The sequence below is a fragment of the Thalassophryne amazonica genome, chromosome 1, assembly GCF_902500255.1.
Source record: "Thalassophryne amazonica chromosome 1, fThaAma1.1, whole genome shotgun sequence".
NCBI classification, from domain to species: Eukaryota; Metazoa; Chordata; class Actinopteri; order Batrachoidiformes; family Batrachoididae; genus Thalassophryne; species Thalassophryne amazonica.
This window is the reverse complement of record NC_047103.1, coordinates 2,077,212-2,102,850: the sequence shown is the minus strand read 5'-3', so window position 1 is coordinate 2,102,850 and position 25,639 is coordinate 2,077,212. Positions and strand designations below refer to the sequence as shown.

Below are 25,639 nucleotides of genomic sequence, written 5' to 3'. Positions count from 1 at the left end.
CCCATGTGTCGCTTTGCTTTCACTGCAAAATTCACCCCAATGCATCATGAAATAGGAGGAGCTTCCATTCCGCTCGCCGTCAAGCCAACATGCCGGACCTTGATCACACGGAGCGAGTTGCTGTGCTCTATTTGTTGTGGAAAGCTGACAAACGTCGCCAGCAGTGCCGTCCCTGGATTCACAACATCCTCATGAGACGTTCCCAATTCAGGAGGTTTCATTATTTACTGCAGGAGCTGCATCTGGATAACGGCTGCTTTCAGCGGTACTTCCACCTCTCCAGGACCCAGTTTGAGGACCTCCTGTCTCGTTCACGCACGCACATGTGAACAATAAAAAAAAAAACTGGCTGCTGCCGCTGCTGCAGTACTACTGCTCACTCTCCCCTCAAACTCTGTCATAATTGTGTTATAAACCAGTCACCATTTGTTTTATTATACATCTGTGTAATTAATAAAATTATCTTCACAGACGATTCATTCCCGCGCACACGTGAAAAAAAAAACTGGCTGCTGTGGTGCTGCTGCTCGCTCTCCTCTCCAACTCTGTCATAATTGCGAAATAAAGGACAAAAGGGACATAAGTCCTGCTCACAGGCTGGCTGCCAGAGACAGGACATGTCCACATCAAGTATAAACTTCAGACATCTTCACATCACTACATATCCAGTCCCTGATTGGTCATTGCGACACGACAAGATGAAAAAGTTCAGATTTTTCAATTTGGGGATATCACGCCACAAACCTGCCAGTCGCTCAAAATCGCTTTATTCGCGTCACTTGATTCGCGTCAATTGCATCGCATTGCGTGGCTTGAACTTTTGTGGCGCCACAATGCGTCCTTCCCTAGGGATTACATGGCAACCTGTTTCTGCCGTCACTCGCGTTGCGTCCAGTGTGAACGCGGCATTAGGAGCGGTTAGCTTATCCCTTATTGGTTAGCTCGTGCTTGCTTGGCTATACTCTTGAATTTCTTAGTGCACAAAGTACACTACTTTACCTATTTTACACCCTCTATAAATCTTGCGTGATGTTGGAAGATAGGGTGGCTCTCTTAGAGAGCCATGTCCGGAAGTTAGAGCAGCTTCTTAGCTCAGTGGAGTTAGATGTTACGGGCACTCCAGATGAGGTTAGTGTTGGGCCGGCAAGAGAGCCCATTAGCATCAGCCTAGAAATGCCGGCTGTGGAGGATGGTTTTCGGACTATGGCTAGGCAGAGGAAGCCATTACTGAGGTATTACCTAGATTTACAGAATTTGATAGTATCTCTCTTGTTGTGAAAGTGTAGGAACACGGACCCACAACAGGGGGCGTAAATGAACGGGCAATGGATAAGCCAAACAGTAAGTGCACAACGGAATACAGACAATAACAAGTTTGGAACTACAGTCAATTACACGTTGGGTGACGTGTGGGCAGGCTCAAGGATAGGAGACGCCCATCCAGAACCGAGCCGGATCCCACACAGCCCTCACCGCCAACGGATCTGAAGAACACCGGAGCCGCCATGTCCTGAGTCCCCAGGTGGCCACCGTCTCCAGCTGTCAGACCTGGCACTGCTGGCAGAGAACAAAAACAGCACAGGTGAGTGTGAGTATGCACACTCAGTAATCCCACAGTCTGTGTTCTTTTGGGAGGGAGCACCTCCACCTCCAATCACACACTCGTGCAGCTCCTGTTTAACCACTTATCTGGTTGGGGTGTGAGGCGAAGCCGTCGCTAATCACACCAAACGCCAATCCAGCAGATAAGGAAACATCACAGGAAAACGGCTGCAAAAGAGATCAGACTATGACTCAGTTTAAATTCAGCAGAGAATATTACCTCCAAGGTAGCTGATTTCTCGGCGAGGAGGTGGAGTTGCAGTCCGGCCTTTATGGTGGTGGTGATGTGGATGAGTGACAGCTGGTGCTGATGACGAGTGACAGCTGTCACTCCTGGTTGCTATGACGCCCTCTCGTGCTTGAAGCCCGCACTTCAAGCAGGGCGCCATCTGGTGGTGGTGGGCCAGCAGTACCTCCTCTTCAACGGCCCACACAACAGGACCCCCCCCCCAACGGGCACCTCCTGGCGCCCGACCAGGCTTGTCCGAGTGCCGCCGGTAGAAGTCGGCCAGGAGGGCCGGGTCCAGGATGAAGCTCCTCTTCACCCAGGAGCGTTCTTCGGGTCCATACCCCTCCCAGTCCACCAAATACTGGAACCCCCGGCCCTTCCGACGGACATCCAGGAGCCGGCGCACGGTCCAAGCCGGCTCCCCGTGGATGATCCGGGTAGGAGGCGGCGCCGGTCCGGGGGTACAGAGGGGTGAAACGTGGTGAGGTTTGATGCGTGACACATGGAAAACCGGGTGGACCCGTAGCGAAGCTGGCAGCTTCAGCTTCACTGCGGCTGGACTGAGGATTTTGAGTATGGTGAAAGGTCCAATGTATCTGTCCTTTAACTTCTGGGATTCCACTTGCAGGGGAATGTCTTTTGTGGAAAGCCAAACCTCCTGCCCAGGCTGATACGTAGGGGCCGGGGCACGCCGGCGGTCTGCATGGTTCTTGGCCCTCGTCCGGGCTTTGAGCAGGGCAGACGGGCGGTACGCCACACCCGACAGCACCTTCTCAGATGGGCCTGGACCGAGGGCACCCCGACCTCTCCCTCCACTAGCGGGAACAATGGGGGCTGGTACCCCAAACACACCTCAAACGGGGAGAGGCCGGTAGCAGACGATACTTGGCTATTATGAGCGTACTCGATCCAGGCCAGATGGTTACTCCAGGCCGTCGGGTGCGCGGAGGTCACGCAGCGGAGGGCCTGCTCCAATTCCTGGTTCGCCCGCTCTGCCTGTCCGTTCGTCTGAGGATGGTACCCAGATGAGAGACTCACGGTGGCCCCCAGTTCCCTGCAGAAACTGCTCCAGACCTGAGAGGAGAACTGAGGACCATGGTCTGAGACAATATCCGATGGAATCCCATGCAGACGCATGACGTGGTGGACCAGGAGGTCTGCAGTCTCCTGGGCCATCGGGAGCTTCGGGAGGGCCACGAAGTGGGCCACCTTGGAGAACCGGTCCACTATCATGAGGATGGTAGTCATGCCCTGGGACGGCGGGATGCCCGTGACAAAGTCCAGACCGATGTGAGACCAGGGGTGATGAGGCACGGGCAGAGGCTGGAGGAGGCCTTGGGCCTTGTGGTGGTCGGCTTTGCCCCTGGCACAGGTGGTGCAGGCCTGGACATACTCCCGGATGTCGGCTTCCATAGACGCCCACCAGAAGCGCAGCCGGACCACTGCCACGGTCTTCACACCCAAGGGTAACAGGAGAGCTTGGAACCGTGACAGAAGTCTAGGATCGCAGCCCTGGCCTCTGGTGGGATGTACAACGTGTCCTTCGGACCTGTCCCCGGGTCCGGGGTCCGTGTCAGGGCCTCCCGGACGGTCTTCTCCACGTCCCAGGTGAGGGTGGCCACGACAGTGGACTCGGGGATGATGGTTTCCGTCGGGTCTGACAGCTCGGTCTTGACCTCCTCTTCATGCACCCGGGACAGGGAGTCAGATTGTTGGTTCTTCGTCCCAGGGCGGTAGGTGATCTGAAAGTCAAAACGCCCGAAGAACAGTGACCAGCGGGCTTGCCTGGGGTTCAGACGCCTGGTTCTGATGGTCTGTGAAAACCGTAAATGGTACCGTTGCTCCCTCCAACAGGTGTCTCCACTCCTCACGAGCCTCCTTCACCTCAAGAAGTTCCCGATTGCCGACGTCATAGTTCCTTTCAGCCGGGGTCAACCTGCGGGAAAAGTAGGCACATGGATGGAGAACCTTGTCGGACTCCCCGCTCTGGGATTGCACGGCTCCTATCCCTGAGTCAGAGGCGTCCACTTCAACTATAAACTGGCGATTGGGATCGGGCTGCACCAGAACTGGTGCAGTCGAGAACCGGCGTTTCAACTCCCTAAACGCTGCTTCGCACCGATCCGACCAGGTGAAGGGGACTTTTGTGGAGGTCAGGGCTGTCAGGGGGCTAACTACTTGACTGTAGCCCTTGATGAACCTCCGGTAGAAATTTGCAAAACCAAGGAACTGTTGCAGTTTCCTACGGTTTGTTGGTTGGGGCCAATCTCTCACCGGCGCAACCTTGGCCGGATCAGGGGCGATGGAGTTGGAGGAGAATATGAACCCCAGGAAGGACAAAGAAGTGCGGTGGAACTCGCACTTCTCGCCCTTCACAAACAGCCGGTTCTCCAACAACCGCTGCAGGACCTGACGTACATGCTTGACATGGATCGCAGGATCCGGAGAAAAGATGAGTATATCATCTAGATATACGAAGACAAACCGATGCAGGAAGTCCCGCAAGACGTCATTAACCAACGCTTGGAACGTCGCGGGCGCATTGGTGAGGCCGAACGGCATGACCAGGTACTCAAAGTGACCTAACGGGGTGTTAAATGCCGTCTTCCACTCGTCTCCCTCCCGGATCCGAACCAGGTGATAAGCATTCCTAAGATCCAATTTTGTGAAAATTTGGGCTCTGTGCAAGGGCGTGAACACTGAATCCAACAGAGGTAACGGGTATCGGTTGCGAACCGTGATCTCGTTCAGCCCTCTGTAATCAATGCATGGATGGAGTCCACCGTCCTTCTTGCCCACAAAAAAGAAACCAGCACCCATCGGGGAGGTGGAGTTCCGGATCAACCCGGCAGCTAATGAGTCCCGGATGTAGGTCTTCATTGATTCGCGTTCCGGACGTGAGAGGTTGTACAGCCTGCTGGACGGGTACTCAGCGCCCGGTATCAAATCAATGGCACAATCGTACGGACGGTGCGGGGGCAGCGTGAGTGCCAGATCCTTGCTGAAGACGTCAGCAAGGTCATGGTCCTCGGCTGGCACCGCCGCCAGATTGGGGGGGACTAAAACCTCCTCCTTAGCTGTCACACCGGGTGGAACCGAGGATCCTAAATACTCCCGATGGCAGGTTTCGCTCCACTGAACCACAACCCCAGACGGCCAACCAATCCGGGGATTGTGTTTTAACACCCATGGAAAACCCCAAATCACTCGGGAGGTAGAAGGTGTTACATAAAACACAATCTCCTCCCTGTGATTTCCAGACGCAACCAATGTCACTGGCTCTGTCTGGTGTGATTAGTGGAAGAAGGGTGCCATCTAGTGCCCGCACCGACAATGGTGATGGTAAGGCCACTAGAGGGAGCCCAACCTCCTTTGCCCATCTGCTATCCAGCAGATTCCCCTCCGACCCCGTGTCCACCAGTGCTAGGGCGTGAAGGGTTAGATCCCCACTCAGGATCGTGACTGGGATGCGTGCAGATTTTCGGGGTCTCCCCGCGTGGGTATTGTGACCCACCCTTAGCCCAGTCTCTAAGGACGAGTGCTGCTGTATTGACCATTTGGGGCATTTTTTTCTGTGTGTGCTCGGTTGAGCTGCAGAGAAAACACTCCCCACGGATCAGCCTCCTTTGTCTCTGATCTGATTGCCTTTTGGCCCTGCTCGTTTCCATAGCAACGTCAGCAGGGGGAGCTGTCGTTACGTGGAGTGCCCTGGCTGTGGAGCGTGGGGAAGTCGGCTCCCTTTCGGACCCGAGAGGAAGAGGGACAGCTTGTGCCTGACCACGCCCTTCGTCTCGCTCCCGTCGGTGTTCTGTTAATCGGTTGTCTAACCGTATAACCATGTCGATAAGCCTGTCTAAATCCCGCGGCTCGTCCTTCGCCACCAGGTGCTCCTTAAGGACCAGGGACAGTCCATTTACAAAGGCGGTGCAGAGCGCAACAGCATTCCAGCCGGCTTGCGCTGCCGCGATGCAGAAGTCAACTGCATACTTTGCTGCGCTCCGACACCCCTGTCTTATCGACAGCAGCACGCTTGAAGAGGGTGGTCGAACACCTGTCGGAACTCCCTCACAAACCCAGCATATGTCGTTAGGAGCCATGAATTCTGCTCCCAGAGCGCCGTAGCCCGGGCGCGTGCCTCTCCTCGAAGCAAATTTATAACGTAAGCCACCCGGCTAGCGTTTGACGTGTACATGACGGGATGCTGTGAAAAGACGAGCGAGCACTGCATCAAGAAGTCTGTGCATGTCTCAACACAGCCTCTGTACGGCTCCGGAGGGCTTATGTATGCTTCAGGGGAAGGTGAGGGGGGTTCGTTGAACGACCAGTGGAATGTCTGTTTCTGGCATTCGGGCAGCAGGAGGAGGTGCTGCAGCAGCGCCCTGGGCATGCGCTTCCACCTGAGCGGTGAGAGCCTCCATCCTTCGATTGAGAACAATGCTCTGCTCTGTAACTAAGTCCAACCGAGCAGTAAAAGCGGTTAAGATGTGCTGCAGCTCACCTAACACGCCTCCTGCTGGCGCCTGTGCACCTCGCTCTTCCATTTGCTGTTCAAGCGATGGTTGACGCCCCTCGGGATCCATGACGCTGGCCGAGAAATCCTGTTGTGAAAGTGTAGGAACACGGACCCACAACAGGGGGGCGTAAATGAACGGGCAATGGATAAGCCAAACAGTAACAATTTAATGTTGTAAATTGTGCACAACGGAATACAGACAATAACAAGTTTGGAACTACAGTCAATTACACGTTGGGTGACGTATGGGCAGGCTTGAGGATAGGAGACGCCCGTCCAGAACCAAGCCGGATCCCACACGGCCCTCACCGCCAACGGATCTGAAGAACACTGGAGCCGCCAAGTCCTGAGTCCCCAGGTGGTCACTGTCTCCAGCTGTCAGACCTGGCACTGCTGCACTGCTGGCAGAGAACAAAAAAAGCACAGGTGAGTGTGAGTACGCACACTCAGTAATCCCACAGTCTGTGTTCTTTTAGGAGGGAGCACCTCCACCTCCAATCACACACTCGTGCAGCTCCTGTTTAACCATTTATCTGGTTGGGGTGTGAGGCGAAGCCATCGCTAATCACACCAAACGCCAATCCAGCAGATAAGGAAACACCACAGGAAAACGGCTGCAAAAGAGATCAGACTATGACTCAGTTTAAATTCACCAGAGAATATTACCTCCAAGGTAGCTGATTTCTCTGCGGGGAGGTGGAGTTGCAGTCCGGCCTTTATGGTGGTGATGATGTGGATGAGTGACAGCTGGTGCTGATGACGAGTGACAGCTGTCACTCCCGGTTGCTATGACGCCCTCTCGTGCTTGAAGCCCGCACTTCAAGCAGGGCGCCATCTGGTGGTGGTGGGCCAGCAGTACCTCCTCTTCAGCGGCCCACACAACATCTCTAGGCATGCTGACGAAACTCGTAACGTCTACAAAAAGCACAGCCTGCTTATTTGATCCTATACCAACAAAACTGTTTAAGGACCTGTTGTTAGGATTCGGCCCATTCAGCACCCTGGTTCTCTGATTATCAGTTATGCTGTGTTTTTCTTCATTGGTATTCTTTTGTCATTGGTTTAGTCTTGTGTCTTTTATTTTTCTTAGTCGGCTAATTGTTGGTCATGGCATTTACTCTCATACTTTATTCTGTATCAGTTCTAGTCTAGATCTTGCTTTTTGTTTTCTTCTTTACTTGCACTCTGCCTTGTACTTATATGTATTTCCCTTTATACTTCAGGGTGAGTTCTGTCTTAGTTAGTCTCTGCCTTTTTATTTTTTGAGTCCTGACACAGGAGCACATCAGTTTGTGATTTTCAGTTCTTTTTATCTCTGTTAGTTGTGGGTGTGTCACTGGCACTTAGTTGTTTTGTCATTCACACCCACCTGTCTTGTCTGGCCACTCCCCTTCCAGAACCTTCCCCACAACTGTTTTGCATCATGCCCTGATTACTCCCCTTGTATTTAAGCTCCCGCAGTCCCTCACTTCCCTGCTAGTTTGTCGATCATGTGTCACATCCTCGCCTTCTTTGTCACAGTGTTTGTCTCGTTTTTTGTCCTAGCTTGTTTGACTCGATCTCCGCCACGCCGTGAACCTGACCCCTGCTTGTGTACTGAACTATGGATCTGCCTCTTGCTTGTCTGTACTGCCGCCCCGCTGACTGCCTTTTTGTGTACCGAACCATTGCCTGTTTTTTGATAAAGCCTATTTTTACCTCCACGCTTCAGCCTGTGAGTCTGCATTGTGTGTCCTACCACTTTCTGTGCCATGTCACACCCTGTCATGACACCTGTGGTCCACTCTTGGGCCGACTGTGCTGGAAATTATTAATCTTTCTTTAACTTCTGGATCTGTTCCTAAATGTTTCAAATCTGCAGTGATTAAACCATTACTTAAGAAACCTAATCTTGACCCTAGTGTATTGACAAACTATCGGCCGATATCAAATCTATCATTTTACTCTAAAATTCTGGAAAAAGTGGTGTCACGGCAGCTCGTAGACAGTCTTACTGAGAATAATCTCTTTGAGCCACTGCAGTCTGCTTTTAGAAAATATTCCACAGAGCCGACTCTCACTAAAGTGGTGAATGATCTGCTTACAATGGATTCGGACACCACTACGGTTCTGGTGCTGTTCGATCTCAGTGCTGCATTTGATACAGTGGATCATCATATTCTACTTGATAGGCTGGAAAATCATTTTGGGATTACTGGGAGTGCCCTTGCATGGCTGACGTCATACTTGACCAGTCGTTCTCACTGTGCATCAGTGAGAAGTTGGATGTCTAGAAACTTCCTACTTTTAAACTCTGATAAGACTGAAATGATGGTTCTTGGTCCAGTGAGACATCGGCATCAATTTGACCAGTTAACACTCAGCCTCGGCTCGTGTGTCATACACTTTGTCACCACTTTGTCATCAGACTGACAAAGTGAGGAACCTTGGTGTAATTTTTGATCCTACGTTGTCCTTTGACCTCCAAATTAGCGATATTACTAGGACTGCTTTCTTCCACCTGTGAAATATAGTAAAGATTCGTCCCATCCTGTCTATGGCTGATGCTGAGACCCTGATCCATGTGTTTATCTCTTCTAGATTGGACTACTGCAATGTTCTATTTTCTGGTTTACTACAGTCCAGCATTAGGGGTCTCCAAATGGTTCAAAATGCTGCTGACATGAAGCAGAACGTTTTACCACATTACACCCATTTTGGCGTCTCTGCACTGGCTTCCTGTCCCAGTGAGATCAGATTTTAAGGTTCTGCTCCTAACCTATAAAATTGTTCACAGACTACCTAGTTGACCTAATTAAACCCTACGTACCGGCCTGGGCTCTGTGTTGTCAGGGTGCAGGACTACTTTGTGTCCCTAGGGTGAATAAGAAGTCTGCGGGTCACAGAGCTTTCTCTTATCGTGCCCCTGTTCTGTGGAATGATCTCCCTGCGTCAATAAAACAGATTCTGTGGAGACGTTCAAGTCCAGACTTAAGATGCACTTATTTTCCCTTTCATATAGCTAGCATACTGGTATAGTATGTTGCTATGCTTTTTACAATTTTTAGTTATTTTATTAGGAAACGGATGTGGTCTTTAAATGAAGCTTAGGGCTAGTGGCCGGCGATCACCTTAGTATTTCTTCTGTTTTTTTGTTGCTTAATGTTGACAAATTATACTGTATTTGTTGTCTTTCTGATGCTTGATTCTGCTTTTTTCTTTTCTCTTTGGTTGAGGTGCAGCTCCATCCAGAGATGGGTGTGGTATATGTTCCAGAAACCGTCCTGTGCACGGCAACATTTCCTGTATGTTCGTTTTGTGAATTGTTTTGTAAAGTGTGTTGGTAGCATGACCCAAGCAGAGGGAAACAACTTTGAGTCTGGTCTGCTTGAGGTTTCTTTCTCAAATCATCAGAGGAAGTTTTTTCTTACCACTGTCACCTGTGTTCTTGCTCTGGGGGTTGGTAAGGTTAGACCTTAGTTGTGTGAAACGCCTTGAGCCAACTTTGTTGTGATTTGGTGCTATATAAATGAAATTAAATTTAATTGAAAATTGAACTGAAATTGATCAGACAGGAGTCCCCATGGACGATGATGTTTGCAGATGACATTGTGATCTGTAGTGAGAGTAGAGAGCAAGTCGAGTCTAGTCTGGAGAAGTGGAGATATGCTTTGGAGAGAAGGGGAATGAAAGTCAGTAGGAACAAGACTGAGTACATGTGTGTGAATGAGAGGGAGCCCAGTGGAATAGTGCAGTTACAAGGAGTAGAAGTGGTGAAAGTAGATGAGTTTAAATATTTGGGGTCAACTGTTCAAAGTAATGGAGAGTGTGGTAGAGAGGTGAAGAAGAGAGTGCAGGCAGGGTGGAGTGGGTGGAGAAAGGTGGCAGGAGTGATTTGTGACTGAAGAATATCAGCAAGAGTGAAGGGGAAAGTTTACAAAACAGTAGTGAGACCAGCTATGTTGTATGGTTTAGAGACGGTGGCACTAACAAAAAGACAGGTGGCAGAGCTGAAGATGTTGAGATTCTCTTTGGGAGTGATGACGGAGATAATTGATCTGCTGTGGCGCCCCCTAATGAGAGCAGCAGGAAGAAGAACTCATAAATCAACAGAATCATTTTAAAAAGTGAAGCTGTTTGTTACCCTTTTAAAAGACATTTATTAAAATCTAGCAGAAGCAGAATGTGGAGACAGAACGAGAGCAGACGAGTTTTTAGCAGGTTTGAAGCCATTCGTTGCTGCTGAATGGTCTGTGTGATTGACAGCTGCAGATGATTGAGTGAAAGAATGTTTTTCTGATACCGGTCTCCATCTGTTGCCATGGAAATGCCCTTCAACCTGCTGCCAGCCGAGAAATGACGAGTGATTTGAATTTCAGAGAAACTTTAGCAAAAGACAGACGCACAAAGACATGAGAATCCAGAGACACCGTGATTGACAGCTGGAGCGCTGAACGTGTACTAATGAGGGGCTGCACACGCACGCACTCACACCCATGCACACACATACTCACACATACACACACACACACACACACATACTCACACACACACACACACACACACACATTTTCAAAGCTATAAAACAAACGGCCTGTTTTTATTCTGAAGTTTTCCAATTATAGACGTGACAGTCGACAAAACGACTGATTTGTCAAAACGTGTTAGTTGATGTATGAATTGATGGCTCGTCCCTTTTTCCCCTCCAACACTCCAGTGTGAGGGTGTGTTTTTTTTTTTAATTTGATGTTTTTCATGATCTTTACGTTTTAATTAGTTGTTGCCATGGTGCCATCTGGTCACATGGTCCTTTCATCTTTTTATTTGTCTGTTTTTGTGGTCTTTATCCGCAAGCTTTTACTCTGCATTTATTGTGAAATCTGTCCCCCCCATCTGGACCCTCGTCTTCATCTCTGTGTAAACATGCTTTTATTTTGATGGGTTTTACTTTTTTTGTGTGTCTTCCATTTGCAGAATCCATGTTTTTGTTTTGTACATTTCTTTCACACTTTTTAACATTTTTGATTCTATAATATTTTACTCTTCCATCATCCATCCATCCACCTCACTAACCCGATTATTCCAGTGAAGAGTCATGGGGGTGGAGCCCATTTCAGTGGTCACTGGCTGAGAGGCGGAGTTCACCCTGGACGTGGCGCTGGTCCATCACAGGGCTTCTCCATGTCATGTTTATCTTAATTTTTTTTTTTATCTTGGATGTTATTTTTGTGGGTTTAAACATGAACATCTTGAATGACACTTGGTGGCGGAGTCGGGCTTTGCTTCGGTGAAGAATTGATCAAAAGTGAAGATTTAGCTTTAGGCCATTGAGAATTGAACTTTGTTTAAAATGTTGGAACTTTGATGCTTATTCAGTTACTTTGCTCATGAAATCGAAATTGATTTGTTCAGTGGTTAGGATCAAAGGTCATGAACCATTTCTTAATCCTAATTCCTTTGATCCCATTACAGAATCAAAGCAAGATGAAAACAGTCTCTGCCAAGGAATCCAAGTGATTAGGGTAAAGCTCAAAACATGAATGCAGTCAGTTTTTGAGATCAAAGGTCAGGGTCAAAGTTCATCAGCCAAGATCAAAGATGTATGGTCCTTGGCCAGGTGAAACATGGGCATGTCCTTGGCCAGGTGAATTGTGGGTGTGTTTGTGTCCTTCTCCAGTCTCTGGGGTCCTCCACACTGAGACACCTGTGTCCTGGATCATCTCCAGACAAACTCCCCACATGGACTAAACGTGGTGTCTGATGTTTTCTCACAGCGTTAGTGATCCTCTTCATCTGAGTCTCACTAAGTAACTGTTCAATGGATACAAAGTCATTCCAGCAAGACCCAAAGATCCTCCACAGAGACCTGGGACCAAAGACATCCAGTCCTCACCTGAGGACACTGGTTAGAGTCCAAGTCTGAGAACATCCATGAAGTAATGTCCCCTTGAAGGCTAAAGTACCTTCACTCATCCACCGGTGGAACATTTACTGAGTCTGCAGGAACCAATGAAATGATCACCTGACCTCATTTGATGGTTGTTGGAGACACTCCCTCTTTGTGGGGGTTTAATTTTTGTTCCAGTTGACTTCCTGCTCCTTACAAGGTTTCCTTGTGTTTTTGTTGACGGGTGTCTCATGTTGACATCCTGAATGTCTCTTTGTCTTAAGTAGCCGTCTCTGTGTCTCCACAGGCGCCTCCTTCGTGTTTGTCAACACGTCGGGTCGTTACGGCGGCCAGCGAGCTCAGCTGCTGCTGCCGCCGCTTAAGGAGAACGACACGCACTGTGTCAGCTTCCTGTTCTACCAGGCCGGGGGCCGCGAGGGCGCCGCCCCCACCGCGCTCAACGTCTACATCAAAGGTACTGCAGTACACTGACCGCCACAACACACAGCTACTGCTTCAAACACAGTGATGCATATGCAAGTACTGTCATAGAATCCTGCAGTACTACAAAGTATCATAATGCAAATACTCCATATAAATATTGAAGTACTGTCACATACACACCCTGTCTCTATTCTGATATGCAGCAAAGCTGTACTGCAGTACCACACAGAGTCATTTTAAAAAGTACCACACACATTTTGCCACACAGTACAGGGCAAACTAAGTACGCATAAATACCAAAAGAGTAATACAATACTACATACACCAGAGTACACACTGCAATCCTCCAAGTTACAATACTAAGTTTATATTGGAATGTAGTACCTCTAGCAATATACTGTAGTATTTTTCTGCCAGCATGGATGTTTGTGTTTGGTGGTACTGGTACTGTACAGTACTGCTGTTTATCGATCACATGATGTATCTATCATCTGGAGCCGGAGCCACCAATTCTGATTATTTTTTTAAATCCTAGAAAACGAGAGCCCGTTGGGTGTTCCAGTCTTCAACTCCTCTGGGCCCGCATACCATACCTGGAAGGGGGTGGAGCTAGCAGTGTCAACTTTCTGGCCTTTTTATTACCAGGTAACAATGAAGAGACGACTTGAGTGTTCTTCAGGTCCTGAGGTCGGCTCGGGTTGATGCTCCTCCCACAGCTCAGTGTCAAAAGCCCTTTGATACATGGAGCAGAAACTCATTTATGTCTTAAAGCTGTGACATCAACACAGACAGGGTGGCAATAAAGGCGTGGCAATAAGGATGGGAGGAAAACTTTTAAAATCTTTCAAAAATGACCATGTTGCTTAAGAAAATAATCCGTTGTCGAACACAAGACAAAGATTTTCCTGGAAATAATCTGTTTGATTGCTGCTTCAAGAACTGATGAAAAAATTCGAAGAACAGCTCCAAAAAAGGAGGAAAGGTAAAAGGAGCGATGTAGGAAGGAGTGATGAGGAAAGGAAATAAGATTTCAGGACCAGTTTAAAACAAACAGGTTTAATGAACTGACGGTCTGAGTCACAAAACACATGTTTAATGAACTGACGGTCCGAGTCACAAAACATACGTTTAATGAACTGACGGTCCGAGTCACAAAACACACGTTTAATGAACTGATGGTCCCAGTCACAAAACAATGAACTGACGGTCTGAGTGACAAAATATATGTTTAATGAACTGACAGCCCGAATCACAAAACAAACGTTTAATGAACTGACCGTCCAAATCACAAAACATATGTTTAATGAACTGACGGTCCGAGTCACAAAACATATGTTTAATGAACTGGTGGTCCGAATCACAAAACACACGTTTAATGAACTGATGGTCCGAGTCATAAAATACATGTTTAATGAACTGACGGTCCGAATCACAAAACACATGTTTAATGAACTGATGGTCCAAATCACAAAACACACGTTTAATGAACTGACGGTCCCAGTCACAAAGCACACGTTTAATGAACCGATGGTCCGAATCACAAAACACACGTTTAATGAACTGATGGTCCGAATCACAAAACACTGACGGTCCCAATCACAAAACAATTAACTGACGGTCCGAGTCACAAAACACACGTTTAATGAACTGACAGTCCGAGTAAAAAAACACATTTAATGAACTGACGGTCCGAGTCACAAAACAATGAACTGACGGTCCGAGTCACAAAACATATGTTTAATGAACTGATGGTCCGAATCACAAAATACATGTTTAATGACGGTCCGAATCACAAAACATATGTTTAATGAACTGACGGTCCGAGTTACAAAACATATGTTTAATGAACTGACGGTCCGAATCACAAAACACACGTTTAATGAACTGACGGTCCAAGTCACAAAACACACATTTAATAAACTGACGGTCCGAGTTACAAAACATACGTTTAATGAACTGACGATCCAAGTCACAAAACAATGAACTGACGGTCTGAGTCACAAAAAACACGTTTAATGAACTGACGGTCCAAGTCACAAAACACACGTTTAATGAACTGACGGTCCGAGTCACAAAACATACGTTTAATCATCTAATGGTTGGAGTACAAAACACACGTTTAATGAACTGATGGTCCGAGTCACAAAACAATGAACTGACGGTCCAAGTCACAAAACACACGTTTAATGAACTGACGGTCCATGTCACAAAATACATGTTTAATGAACTGACTGTCCGAGTTAAAAAACACACGTTTAATGAACTGACGGTCCGAGTCACAAAACAATGAACTGACGATCCAAGTCACAAAATATACATTTAATGAACTGATGGTCCGAATCACAAAACACACGTTTAATGAACTGATCGTCCGAAAGACAAAACAAAGAACTGACGGCCCAAGTCACAAAACATACATTTAATCAGCTAATGGTTGGAGTACAAAACACACGTTTAATGAACTGACGGTCCGAATCACAAAACAATGAACTGACGGTCTGAGTCACAAAACACACGTTTAATGAACTGACGGTCCCAGTCACAAAACAATGAACTGATGGTCCGAGTCATAAAACACGTGTAATGAACTGATGGTCCGAATCACCAAACACACGTTTAATGAACTGACGGTTTGAGTCACAAAACAATGAACTGACGGTCCAAGTCACAAAACACGTTTAATGAACTGACAGTCCAAGTCACAAAACACACATTTAATAAACTGACGGTCCGAGTTACAAAACATACGTTTAATGAACTGACGATCCAAGTCACAAAACAATGAACTGACGGTCTGAGTCACAAAACACACGTTTAATGAACTGACGGTCCAAGTCACAAAACACACGTTTAATGAACTGACGGTCCGAGTCACAAAACATACGTTTAATCATCTAATGGTTGGAGTACAAAACACACGTTTAATGAACTGATGGTCCGAGTCACAAAACAATGAACTGACGGTCCAAGTCACAAAACACACGTTTAATGAACTGACGGTCCATGTTACAAAATACATGTTTAATGAACTGACTGTCCGAGTAAAAAAAACACACGTTTAATGAACTGACGGTCCGAGTCACAAAACAATGAACTGACGATCCAAGTCACAAAACATACATTTAATGAACTGATGGTCCGAATCACAAAACACACATTTAATGAACTGATCGTCCGAAACACAAAACAAAGAACTGACGGCCCAAGTCACAAAACATACATTTAATCAGCTAATGGTTGGAGTACAAAACACACGTTTAATGAACTGACGGTCCGAGTCACAAAACAATGAACTGACGGTCCGAGTCACAAAACACACGTTTAATGAACTGACGGTCCGAATCACAAAACACACGTTTAATGAACTGACGGTCCCAGTCACAAAACAATGAACTGATGGTCCTAGTCATAAAACACACGTGTAATGAACTGATGGTCCGAATCACCAAACACACGTTTAATGAACTGACGGTCCAAGTCACAAAACACACATTTAATAAACTGACGGTCCGAGTTACAAAACATACGTTTAATGAACTGACGATCCAAGTCACAAAACAATGAACTGACGGTCTGAGTCACAAAACACACGTTTAATGAACTGACGGTCCAAGTCACAAAACACACGTTTAATGAACTGACGGTCCGAGTCACAAAACATACGTTTAATCATCTAATGGTTGGAGTACAAAACACACGTTTAATGAACTGATGGTCCGAGTCACAAAACAATGAACTGACGGTCCAAGTCACAAAACACACGTTTAATGAACTGACGGTCCATGTCACAAAATACATGTTTAATGAACTGACTGTCCGAGTAAAAAAAACACACGTTTAATGAACTGACGGTCCGAGTCACAAAACAATGAACTGACGATCCAAGTCACAAAATATACATTTAATGAACTGATGGTCCGAATCACAAAACACACGTTTAATGAACTGATCGTCCGAAAGACAAAACAAAGAACTGACGGCCCAAGTCACAAAACATACATTTAATCAGCTAATGGTTGGAGTACAAAACACACGTTTAATGAACTGACGGTCCGAGTCACAAAACAATGAACTGACGGTCCGAGTCACAAAACACACGTTTAATGAACTGACGGTCCGAATCACAAAACACACGTTTAATGAACTGACGGTCCCAGTCACAAAACAATGAACTGATGGTCCGAGTCATAAAACACACGTGTAATGAACTGATGGTCCGAATCACCAAACACACGTTTAATGAACTGACGGTCCAAGTCACAAAACACACATTTAATAAACTGACGGTCCGAGTTACAAAACATACGTTTAATGAACTGACGATCCAAGTCACAAAACAATGAACTGACGGTCTGAGTCACAAAACACACGTTTAATGAACTGACGGTCCGAGTCACAAAACATACGTTTAATCAGCTAATGGTTGGAGTACAAAACACACGTTTAATGAACTGATGGTCTGAGTCACAAAACAATGAACTGACGGTCCAAGTCACAAAATACATGTTTAATGAACTGACTGTCTGAGTAAAAAAACACACGTTTAATGAACTGACGGTCCCAGTCACAAAACAATGAACTGATGGTCCGAGTCATAAAACACGTGTAATGAACTGATGGTCCGAATCACCAAACACACGTTTAATGAACTGACGGTTCGAGTCACAAAACAATGAACTGACGGTCCAAGTCACAAAACACACGTTTAATGAACTGACGGTCCAAGTCACAAAACACACATTTAATAAACTGACGGTCCGAGTTACAAAACATACGTTTAATGAACTGACGATCCAAGTCACAAAACAATGAACTGACGGTCTGAGTCACAAAACACACGTTTAATGAACTGACGGTCCAAGTCACAAAACATACGTTTAATCATCTAATGGTTGGAGTACAAAACACACGTTTAATGAACTCATGGTCCGAGTCACAAAACAATGAACTGACGGTCCATGTCACAAAATACATGTTTAATGAACTGACTGTCCAAGTAAAAAAACACACGTTTAATGAACTGACGGTCCGGGCCACAAAGCACACATTTAATGAACTGACGGTCCCAGTCACAAAACAATGAACTGATGGTCCGAGTCATAAAACACACGTGTAATGCACTGATGGTCCGAATCACCAAACACACGTTTAATGAACTGACGGTCCAAGTCACAAAACACACATTTAATAAACTGACGGTCCGAGTTACAAAACATACGTTTAATGAACTGACGATCCAAGTCACAAAACAATGAACTGACGGTCTGAGTCACAAAACACACGTTTAATGAACTGACGGTCCGAGTCACAAAACATACGTTTAATCAGCTAATGGTTGGAGTACAAAACACACGTTTAATGAACTGATGGTCTGAGTCACAAAACAATGAACTGACGGTCCAAGTCACAAAATACATGTTTAATGAACTGACTGTCCGAGTAAAAAAACACACGTTTAATGAACTGACGGTCCCAGTCACAAAACAATGAACTGATGGTCCGAGTCATAAAACACGTGTAATGAACTGATGGTCCGAATCACCAAACACACGTTTAATGAACTGACGGTTCGAGTCACAAAACAATGAACTGACGGTCCAAGTCACAAAACACACATTTAATAAACTGACGGTCCGAGTTACAAAACATACGTTTAATGAACTGACGATCCAAGTCACAAAACAATGAACTGACGGTCTGAGTCACAAAACACACGTTTAATGAACTGACGGTCCAAGTCACAAAACACACGTTTAATGAACTGACGGTCCAAGTCACAAAACATACGTTTAATCATCTAATGGTTGGAGTACAAAACACACGTTTAATGAACTGATGGTCCGAGTCACAAAACAATGAACTGACGGTCCATGTCACAAAATACATGTTTAATGAACTGACTGTCCGAGTAAAAAAACACACGTTTAATGAACTGACGGTCTGGGCCACAAAGCACACATTTAATGAACTGACGGTCCCAGTCACAAAACAATGAACTGATGGTCCGAGTCATAAAACACACGTGTAATGCACTGATGGTCCGAATCACCAAACACACGTTTAATGAACTGACGGTCCAAGTCACAAAACACACATTTAATAAACTGACGGTCCGAGTTACAAAACATACGTTTAATGAACTGACGATCCAAGTCACAAAACAATGAACTGACGGTCAGAGTCACAAAACACACGTTTAATGAACTGACGGTTTAGTCACAAAGCACACATTTAATGAACTGACAGTCCGAGTCACAAAACACACATTTAATAGACTGACGGTCTGAGTCACAAAACACAAATTTAATGAACTGACGGTCCGAGTCACAAAACACACATTTAATGAACTGATTGTCCGAGTCACAAAACACATGTTTAAGGAACTGACGGTCCGAGTCACAAAACACACGTTTAAGGAACTGACGGTCCGAGTCACAAAACACACATTTAATGAACTGATGGTCTGAGTCACAAAACAATGTACTGATGGCCAGAGTCACAATACACACATTTAATGAACTGACGGTCCGAGTCACAAAACACACATTTAATAAACTCAAGGTTCAGGTCACAATACACACATTTAGTGAACTGACAGTCCGAGTCACAAAACATTGAACTGATGATCGGAGTCACTAAACACACGTTTAATCAGCTGATGGTTGGAGTCACAAAACACATGTTTAATGAACTGACGGTCCGAGTCACAAAACACGTTTAATGGACTGACGGTCTGAGTCACAAAACACATTTAATGAACTGACGGTCTGAGTTACAAAACACACATTTAATGAACTGATGGTCCGAGTCACAAAACACACATTTAATAAACTGACAGTTCAGGTCACAAAACACACATTTAATGAACTGACGGTCCGAGTTACAAAACATACGTTTAATGAACTGACGATCCAAGTCACAAAACAATGAACTGACGGTCAGAGTCACAAAACACACGTTTAATGAACTGACGGTTTAGTCACAAAGCACACATTTAATGAACTGACAGTCCGAGTCACAAAACACACATTTAATAGACTGACGGTCCGAGTCACAAAACACACATTTAATAAACTCAAGGTTCAGGTCACAATACACACATTTAGTGAACTGACAGTCCGAGTCACAAAACATTGAACTGATGATCGGAGTCACTAAACACACGTTTAATCAGCTGATGGTTGGAGTCACAAAACACATGTTTAATGAACTGACGGTCCGAGTCACAAAACACGTTTAATGGACTGACGGTCTGAGTCACAAAACACATTTAATGAACTGACGGTCTGAGTTACAAAACACACATTTAATGAACTGATGGTCCGAGTCACAAAACACACATTTAATAAACTGACAGTTCAGGTCACAAAACACACATTTAATGAACTGACGGTCCGAGTCACAAAACACACATTAAATGGACTGATGGTCTGAGTCACAAAACACACTTTTAATAGACTGATGGTCTGAGTCACAAAACACATTTAATGAACTGACGGTCAGAGTCACAAAACACTCATTTAATGAACTGACAGCCCGAGTCACAAAACACATTTAATGAAGTGACAGTCCGAGTTACAAAACAATGAACTGACGGTCGGAATCACAAAACACACATTTAATGAACTGACGGTTTCAGTCACAAGACACACATTTAATGAACTGACGGTCCGAGTCACAAGACACACGTTTAATGAACTGACGGTCCGAGTCACAAAACACAGGTTTAATGAACTGACGGTCCGGGCCACAAAACACACATTTAATGAACAGATGGTCTGAGTCACAAAACACGTTTAATGGACTGACGGTCTGAGTCACAAAACACGTTTAATGGACTGACGGTCTGAGTCACAAAACACATTTAATGAACTGACGGCAGAGTTACAAAACATGTTTAATGGACTGACGGTCCGAGTTACAAAACAATGAACTGACGGTCGGAATCACAAAACACGTGTTTAATGAACCGATGGTCCGAATCACAAAACAATGAACTGACAGTCCGAGCCAGAAAACAATGAACTGACGGTCCGAGTCACAAAACACATTTAATGAACTGATGGCCCAAGTCACAAAACATACATTTAATCAGCTAATGGTTGGAGTACAAAACACGTTTAATGAACTGACGGTCCGAGTCACAAAACAATGAACTGATGGTCCAAGCCACAAAACAATGAACTGACGGTCCGAGTCACAAAACAATGAACTGACGGTCTGAGTCACAATACACACATTTAGTGAACTGATGGTCCGGTCACAAAACAATGAACTGATGGTCCGAGTCACAATACACACATTTAGTGAACTGACGGTCCGAGTCACAAAACATTGAACTAATGATCGGAGTCACTAAACACATGTTTAATGAACTGACGGTCCAAATCACAAAACAATGAACTCACGGTCTGAGTCACAAAACACACGTTTAATGAACTGACGGTCCGAGTCACAAAACACATGTTTAATGAACTGACAGTCCGTGTCAAAAAACACACGTTTAATGAACTGATGGTCCAAGTCACTAAACAGTGAACTGACGGTCTGAGTCACAAAACACGTTTAATGAACTGACGGTCCGAATCACAAAACAATGAACTGACAGTCCGAGCCAGAAAACAATGAACTGACGGTCCGAGTCACAAAACACACATTTAATGAACTGATGGCCCAAGTCACAAAACACACATTTAATGAACTGACGGCCCGAGTCACAAAACACATATTTAATGAAGTGACTGTCCGAGTTACAAAACAATGAACTGACGGTCGGAATCACAAAACACACATTTAATGAACTGACGGTCCGAGTCACAAGACACACATTTAATGAACTGACGGTCCGAGTCACAAGACACACGTTTAATGAACTGACGGTCCGAGTCACAAAACACACGTTTAATGAACTGACGGTCCGAGTCACAAAACAATGAACTGACGGTCTGAGTTACAAAACACACATTTAATGAACTGATGGTTCGAGTCACAAAACACACATTTAATAAACTGACGGTCAGAGTCACAAAACACACATTTAATGAACTGACGGCCCGAGTCACAAAACACATATTTAATGAAGTGACGGTCCGAGTTACAAAACAATGAACTGACGGTCGGAATCACAAAACACACATTTAATGAACTGACGGTCCGAGTCACAAGACACACATTTAATGAACTGACGGTCCAAGTCACAAGACACATGTTTAATGAACTGATGGTCCGAGTCACAAAACACACGTTTAATGAACTGACGGTCCGAGTCACAAAACAATGAACTGACGGTCTTAGTTAAAAAACACACATTTAATGAACTGACGGTTCGAGTCACAAAACGCACATTTAATAAACTGACGGTTCACGTCACAAAACACACGTTTAATGAACTGACGGTCCGGGTCACAAAACACACGTTTAATCAGATGATGGTCTGAGTCACAAAACACACATTTAATGAACTGATGGTCCGAGTCACAAAACACGTTTAATGGACTGACGGTCTGAGTCACAAAACACATTTAATGAACTGACGGTCAGAGTCACAAAACACACGTTTAATGAACTGACGGTTTAGTCACAAAGCACACATTTAATGAACTGACAGTCCGAGTCACAAAACACACATTTAATAGACTGACGGTCTGAGTCACAAAACACAAATTTAATGAACTGACGGTCCGAGTCACAAAACACACATTTAATGAACTGATTGTCCGAGTCACAAAACACATGTTTAAGGAACTGACGGTCCGAGTCACAAAACACACGTTTAAGGAACTGACGGTCCGAGTCACAAAACACACATTTAATGAACTGATGGTCTGAGTCACAAAACAATGTACTGATGGCCAGAGTCACAATACACACATTTAATGAACTGACGGTCCGAGTCACAAAACACACATTTAATAAACTCAAGGTTCAGGTCACAATACACACATTTAGTGAACTGACAGTCCGAGTCACAAAACATTGAACTGATGATCGGAGTCACTAAACACACGTTTAATCAGCTGATGGTTGGAGTCACAAAACACATGTTTAATGAACTGACGGTCCGAGTCACAAAACACGTTTAATGGACTGACGGTCTGAGTCACAAAACACATTTAATGAACTGACGGTCTGAGTTACAAAACACACATTTAATGAACTGACGGTCCGAGTCACAAAACACACATTTAATAAACTGACAGTTCAGGTCACAAAACACACATTTAATGAACTGACGGTCCGAGTCACAAAACACACATTAAATGGACTGATGGTCTGAGTCACAAAACACACTTTTAATAGACTGATGGTCTGAGTCACAAAACACATTTAATGAACTGACGGTCAGAGTCACAAAACACTCATTTAATGAACTGACGGCCCGAGTCACAAAACACATATTTAATGAAGTGACAGTCCGAGTTACAAAACAATGAACTGACGGTCGGAATCACAAAACACACATTTAATGAACTGACGGTCCGAGTCACAAGACACACATTTAATGAACTGACGGTCCGAGTCACAAGACACACGTTTAATGAACTGACGGTCCGAGTCACAAAACACACGTTTAATGAACTGACGGTCCAAGCCACAAAACAATGAACTGACGGTCTGAGTTACAAAACACACATTTAATGAACTGACGGTCTGAGTCACAAAACACACATTTAATAAACTCAAGGTTCAGGTCACAATACACACATTTAGTGAACTGACAGTCCGAGTCACAAAACATTGAACTGATGATCGGAGTCACTAAACACACGTTTAATCAGCTGATGGTTGGAGTCACAAAACACATGTTTAATGAACTGACGGTCCGAGTCACAAAACACGTTTAATGGACTGACGGTCTGAGTCACAAAACACATTTAATGAACTGACGGTCTGAATTACAAAACACACATTTAATGAACTGACGGTCCGAGTCACAAAACACACATTTAATAAACTGACAGTTCAGGTCACAAAACACACATTTAATGAACTGACGGTCCGAGTCACAAAACACACATTAAATGGACTGATGGTCTGAGTCACAAAACACACTTTTAATAGACTGATGGTCTGAGTCACAAAACACATTTAATGAACTGACGGCCCGAGTCACAAAACACATATTTAATGAAGTGACAGTCCGAGTTACAAAACAATGAACTGACGGTCGGAATCACAAAACACACATTTAATGAACTGACGGTCCGAGTCACAAGACACACATTTAATGAACTGACGGTCCGAGTCACAAGACACACGTTTAATGAACTGACGGTCCGAGTCACAAAACACACGTTTAATGAACTGACGGTCCGAGCCACAAAACAATGAACTGACGGTCTGAGTTACAAAACACACATTTAATGAACTGACGGTCTGAGTCACAAAACACACATTTAATAAACTCAAGGTTCAGGTCACAATACACACATTTAGTGAACTGACAGTCCGAGTCACAAAACATTGAACTGATGATCGGAGTCACTAAACACACGTTTAATCAGCTGATGGTTGGAGTCACAAAACACATGTTTAATGAACTGACGGTCCGAGTCACAAAACACGTTTAATGGACTGACGGTCTGAGTCACAAAACACATTTAATGAACTGACGGTCTGAATTACAAAACACACATTTAATGAACTGACGGTCCGAGTCACAAAACACACATTTAATAAACTGACAGTTCAGGTCACAAAACACACATTTAATGAACTGACGGTCCGAGTCACAAAACACACATTAAATGGACTGATGGTCTGAGTCACAAAACACACTTTTAATAGACTGATGGTCTGAGTCACAAAACACATTTAATGAACTGACGGTCAGAGTCACAAAACGCTCATTTAATGAACTGACGGCCCGAGTCACAAAACACATATTTAATGAAGTGACAGTCCGAGTTACAAAACAATGAACTGACGGTCAGAATCACAAAACACACATTTAATGAACTGACGGTCCGAGTCACAAGACACACATTTAATGAACTGACGGTCCGAGTCACAAGACACACGTTTAATGAACTGACGGTCCGAGTCACAAAACACACGTTTAATGAACTGACGGTCCGAGCCACAAAACAATGAACTGACGGTCTGAGTTACAAAACACACATTTAATGAACTGACGGTCCGAGTCACAAAACACACATTTAATAAACTGACGGTCAGAGTCACAAAACACACATTTAATGAACTGACAGTTCAGGTCACAAAACACACATTTAATAAACTGACAGTTCAGGTCACAAAACACACATTTAATGAACTGACGGTCCGAGTCACAAAACACACATTAAATGGACTGATGGTCTGAGTCACAAAACACACTTTTAATAGACTGATGGTCTGAGTCACAAAACACATTTAATGAACTGACGGTCAGAGTCACAAAACACTCATTTAATGAACTGACGGCCCGAGTCACAAAACACATATTTAATGAAGTGACAGTCCGAGTTACAAAACAATGAACTGACGGTCGGAATCACAAAACACACATTTAATGAACTGACGGTCCGAGTCACAAGACACACATTTAATGAACTGACGGTCCGAGTCACAAGACACATGTTTAATGAACTGACGGTTCGAGTCACAAAACACATTTAATGAACTGATGGTCAGAGTCACAAAACACACGTTTAATGAACTGACGGTTTAGTCACAAAGCACACATTTAATGAACTGACAGTCCGAGTCACAAAACACACATTTAATAGACTGACAGTCTGAGTCACAAAACACACATTTAATGAACTGACGGTCCGAGTCACAAAACACACATTTAATGAACTGATTGTCCGAGTCACAAAACACATGTTTAAGGAACTGACGGTCCGAGTCACAAAACACACGTTTAAGGAACTGACGGTCCGAGTCACAAAACACACATTTAATCAGCTGATGGCCCAAGTCACAAAGCACACATTTAGTGAGATGATGGTCCGAGTCACAAAACACATTTAATGAACTGATG

General features: G+C 44.9%; 1 protein-coding gene across 1 annotated transcript in view; it reads left to right on the top strand.

Moving 5' to 3' along the window:
- ptprma (protein tyrosine phosphatase receptor type Ma) overlaps positions 1-25,639 on the top strand; it is a 535,684-nt gene that overhangs the window by 76,220 nt on the left and 433,825 nt on the right. The window contains exons 2-3 of the mRNA XM_034183087.1: positions 12,518-12,685; positions 13,190-13,299. Coding sequence (XP_034038978.1) covers positions 12,518-12,685; positions 13,190-13,299 — 278 coding nt within the window. The remainder of the gene's footprint in view (positions 1-12,517; positions 12,686-13,189; positions 13,300-25,639) is intronic.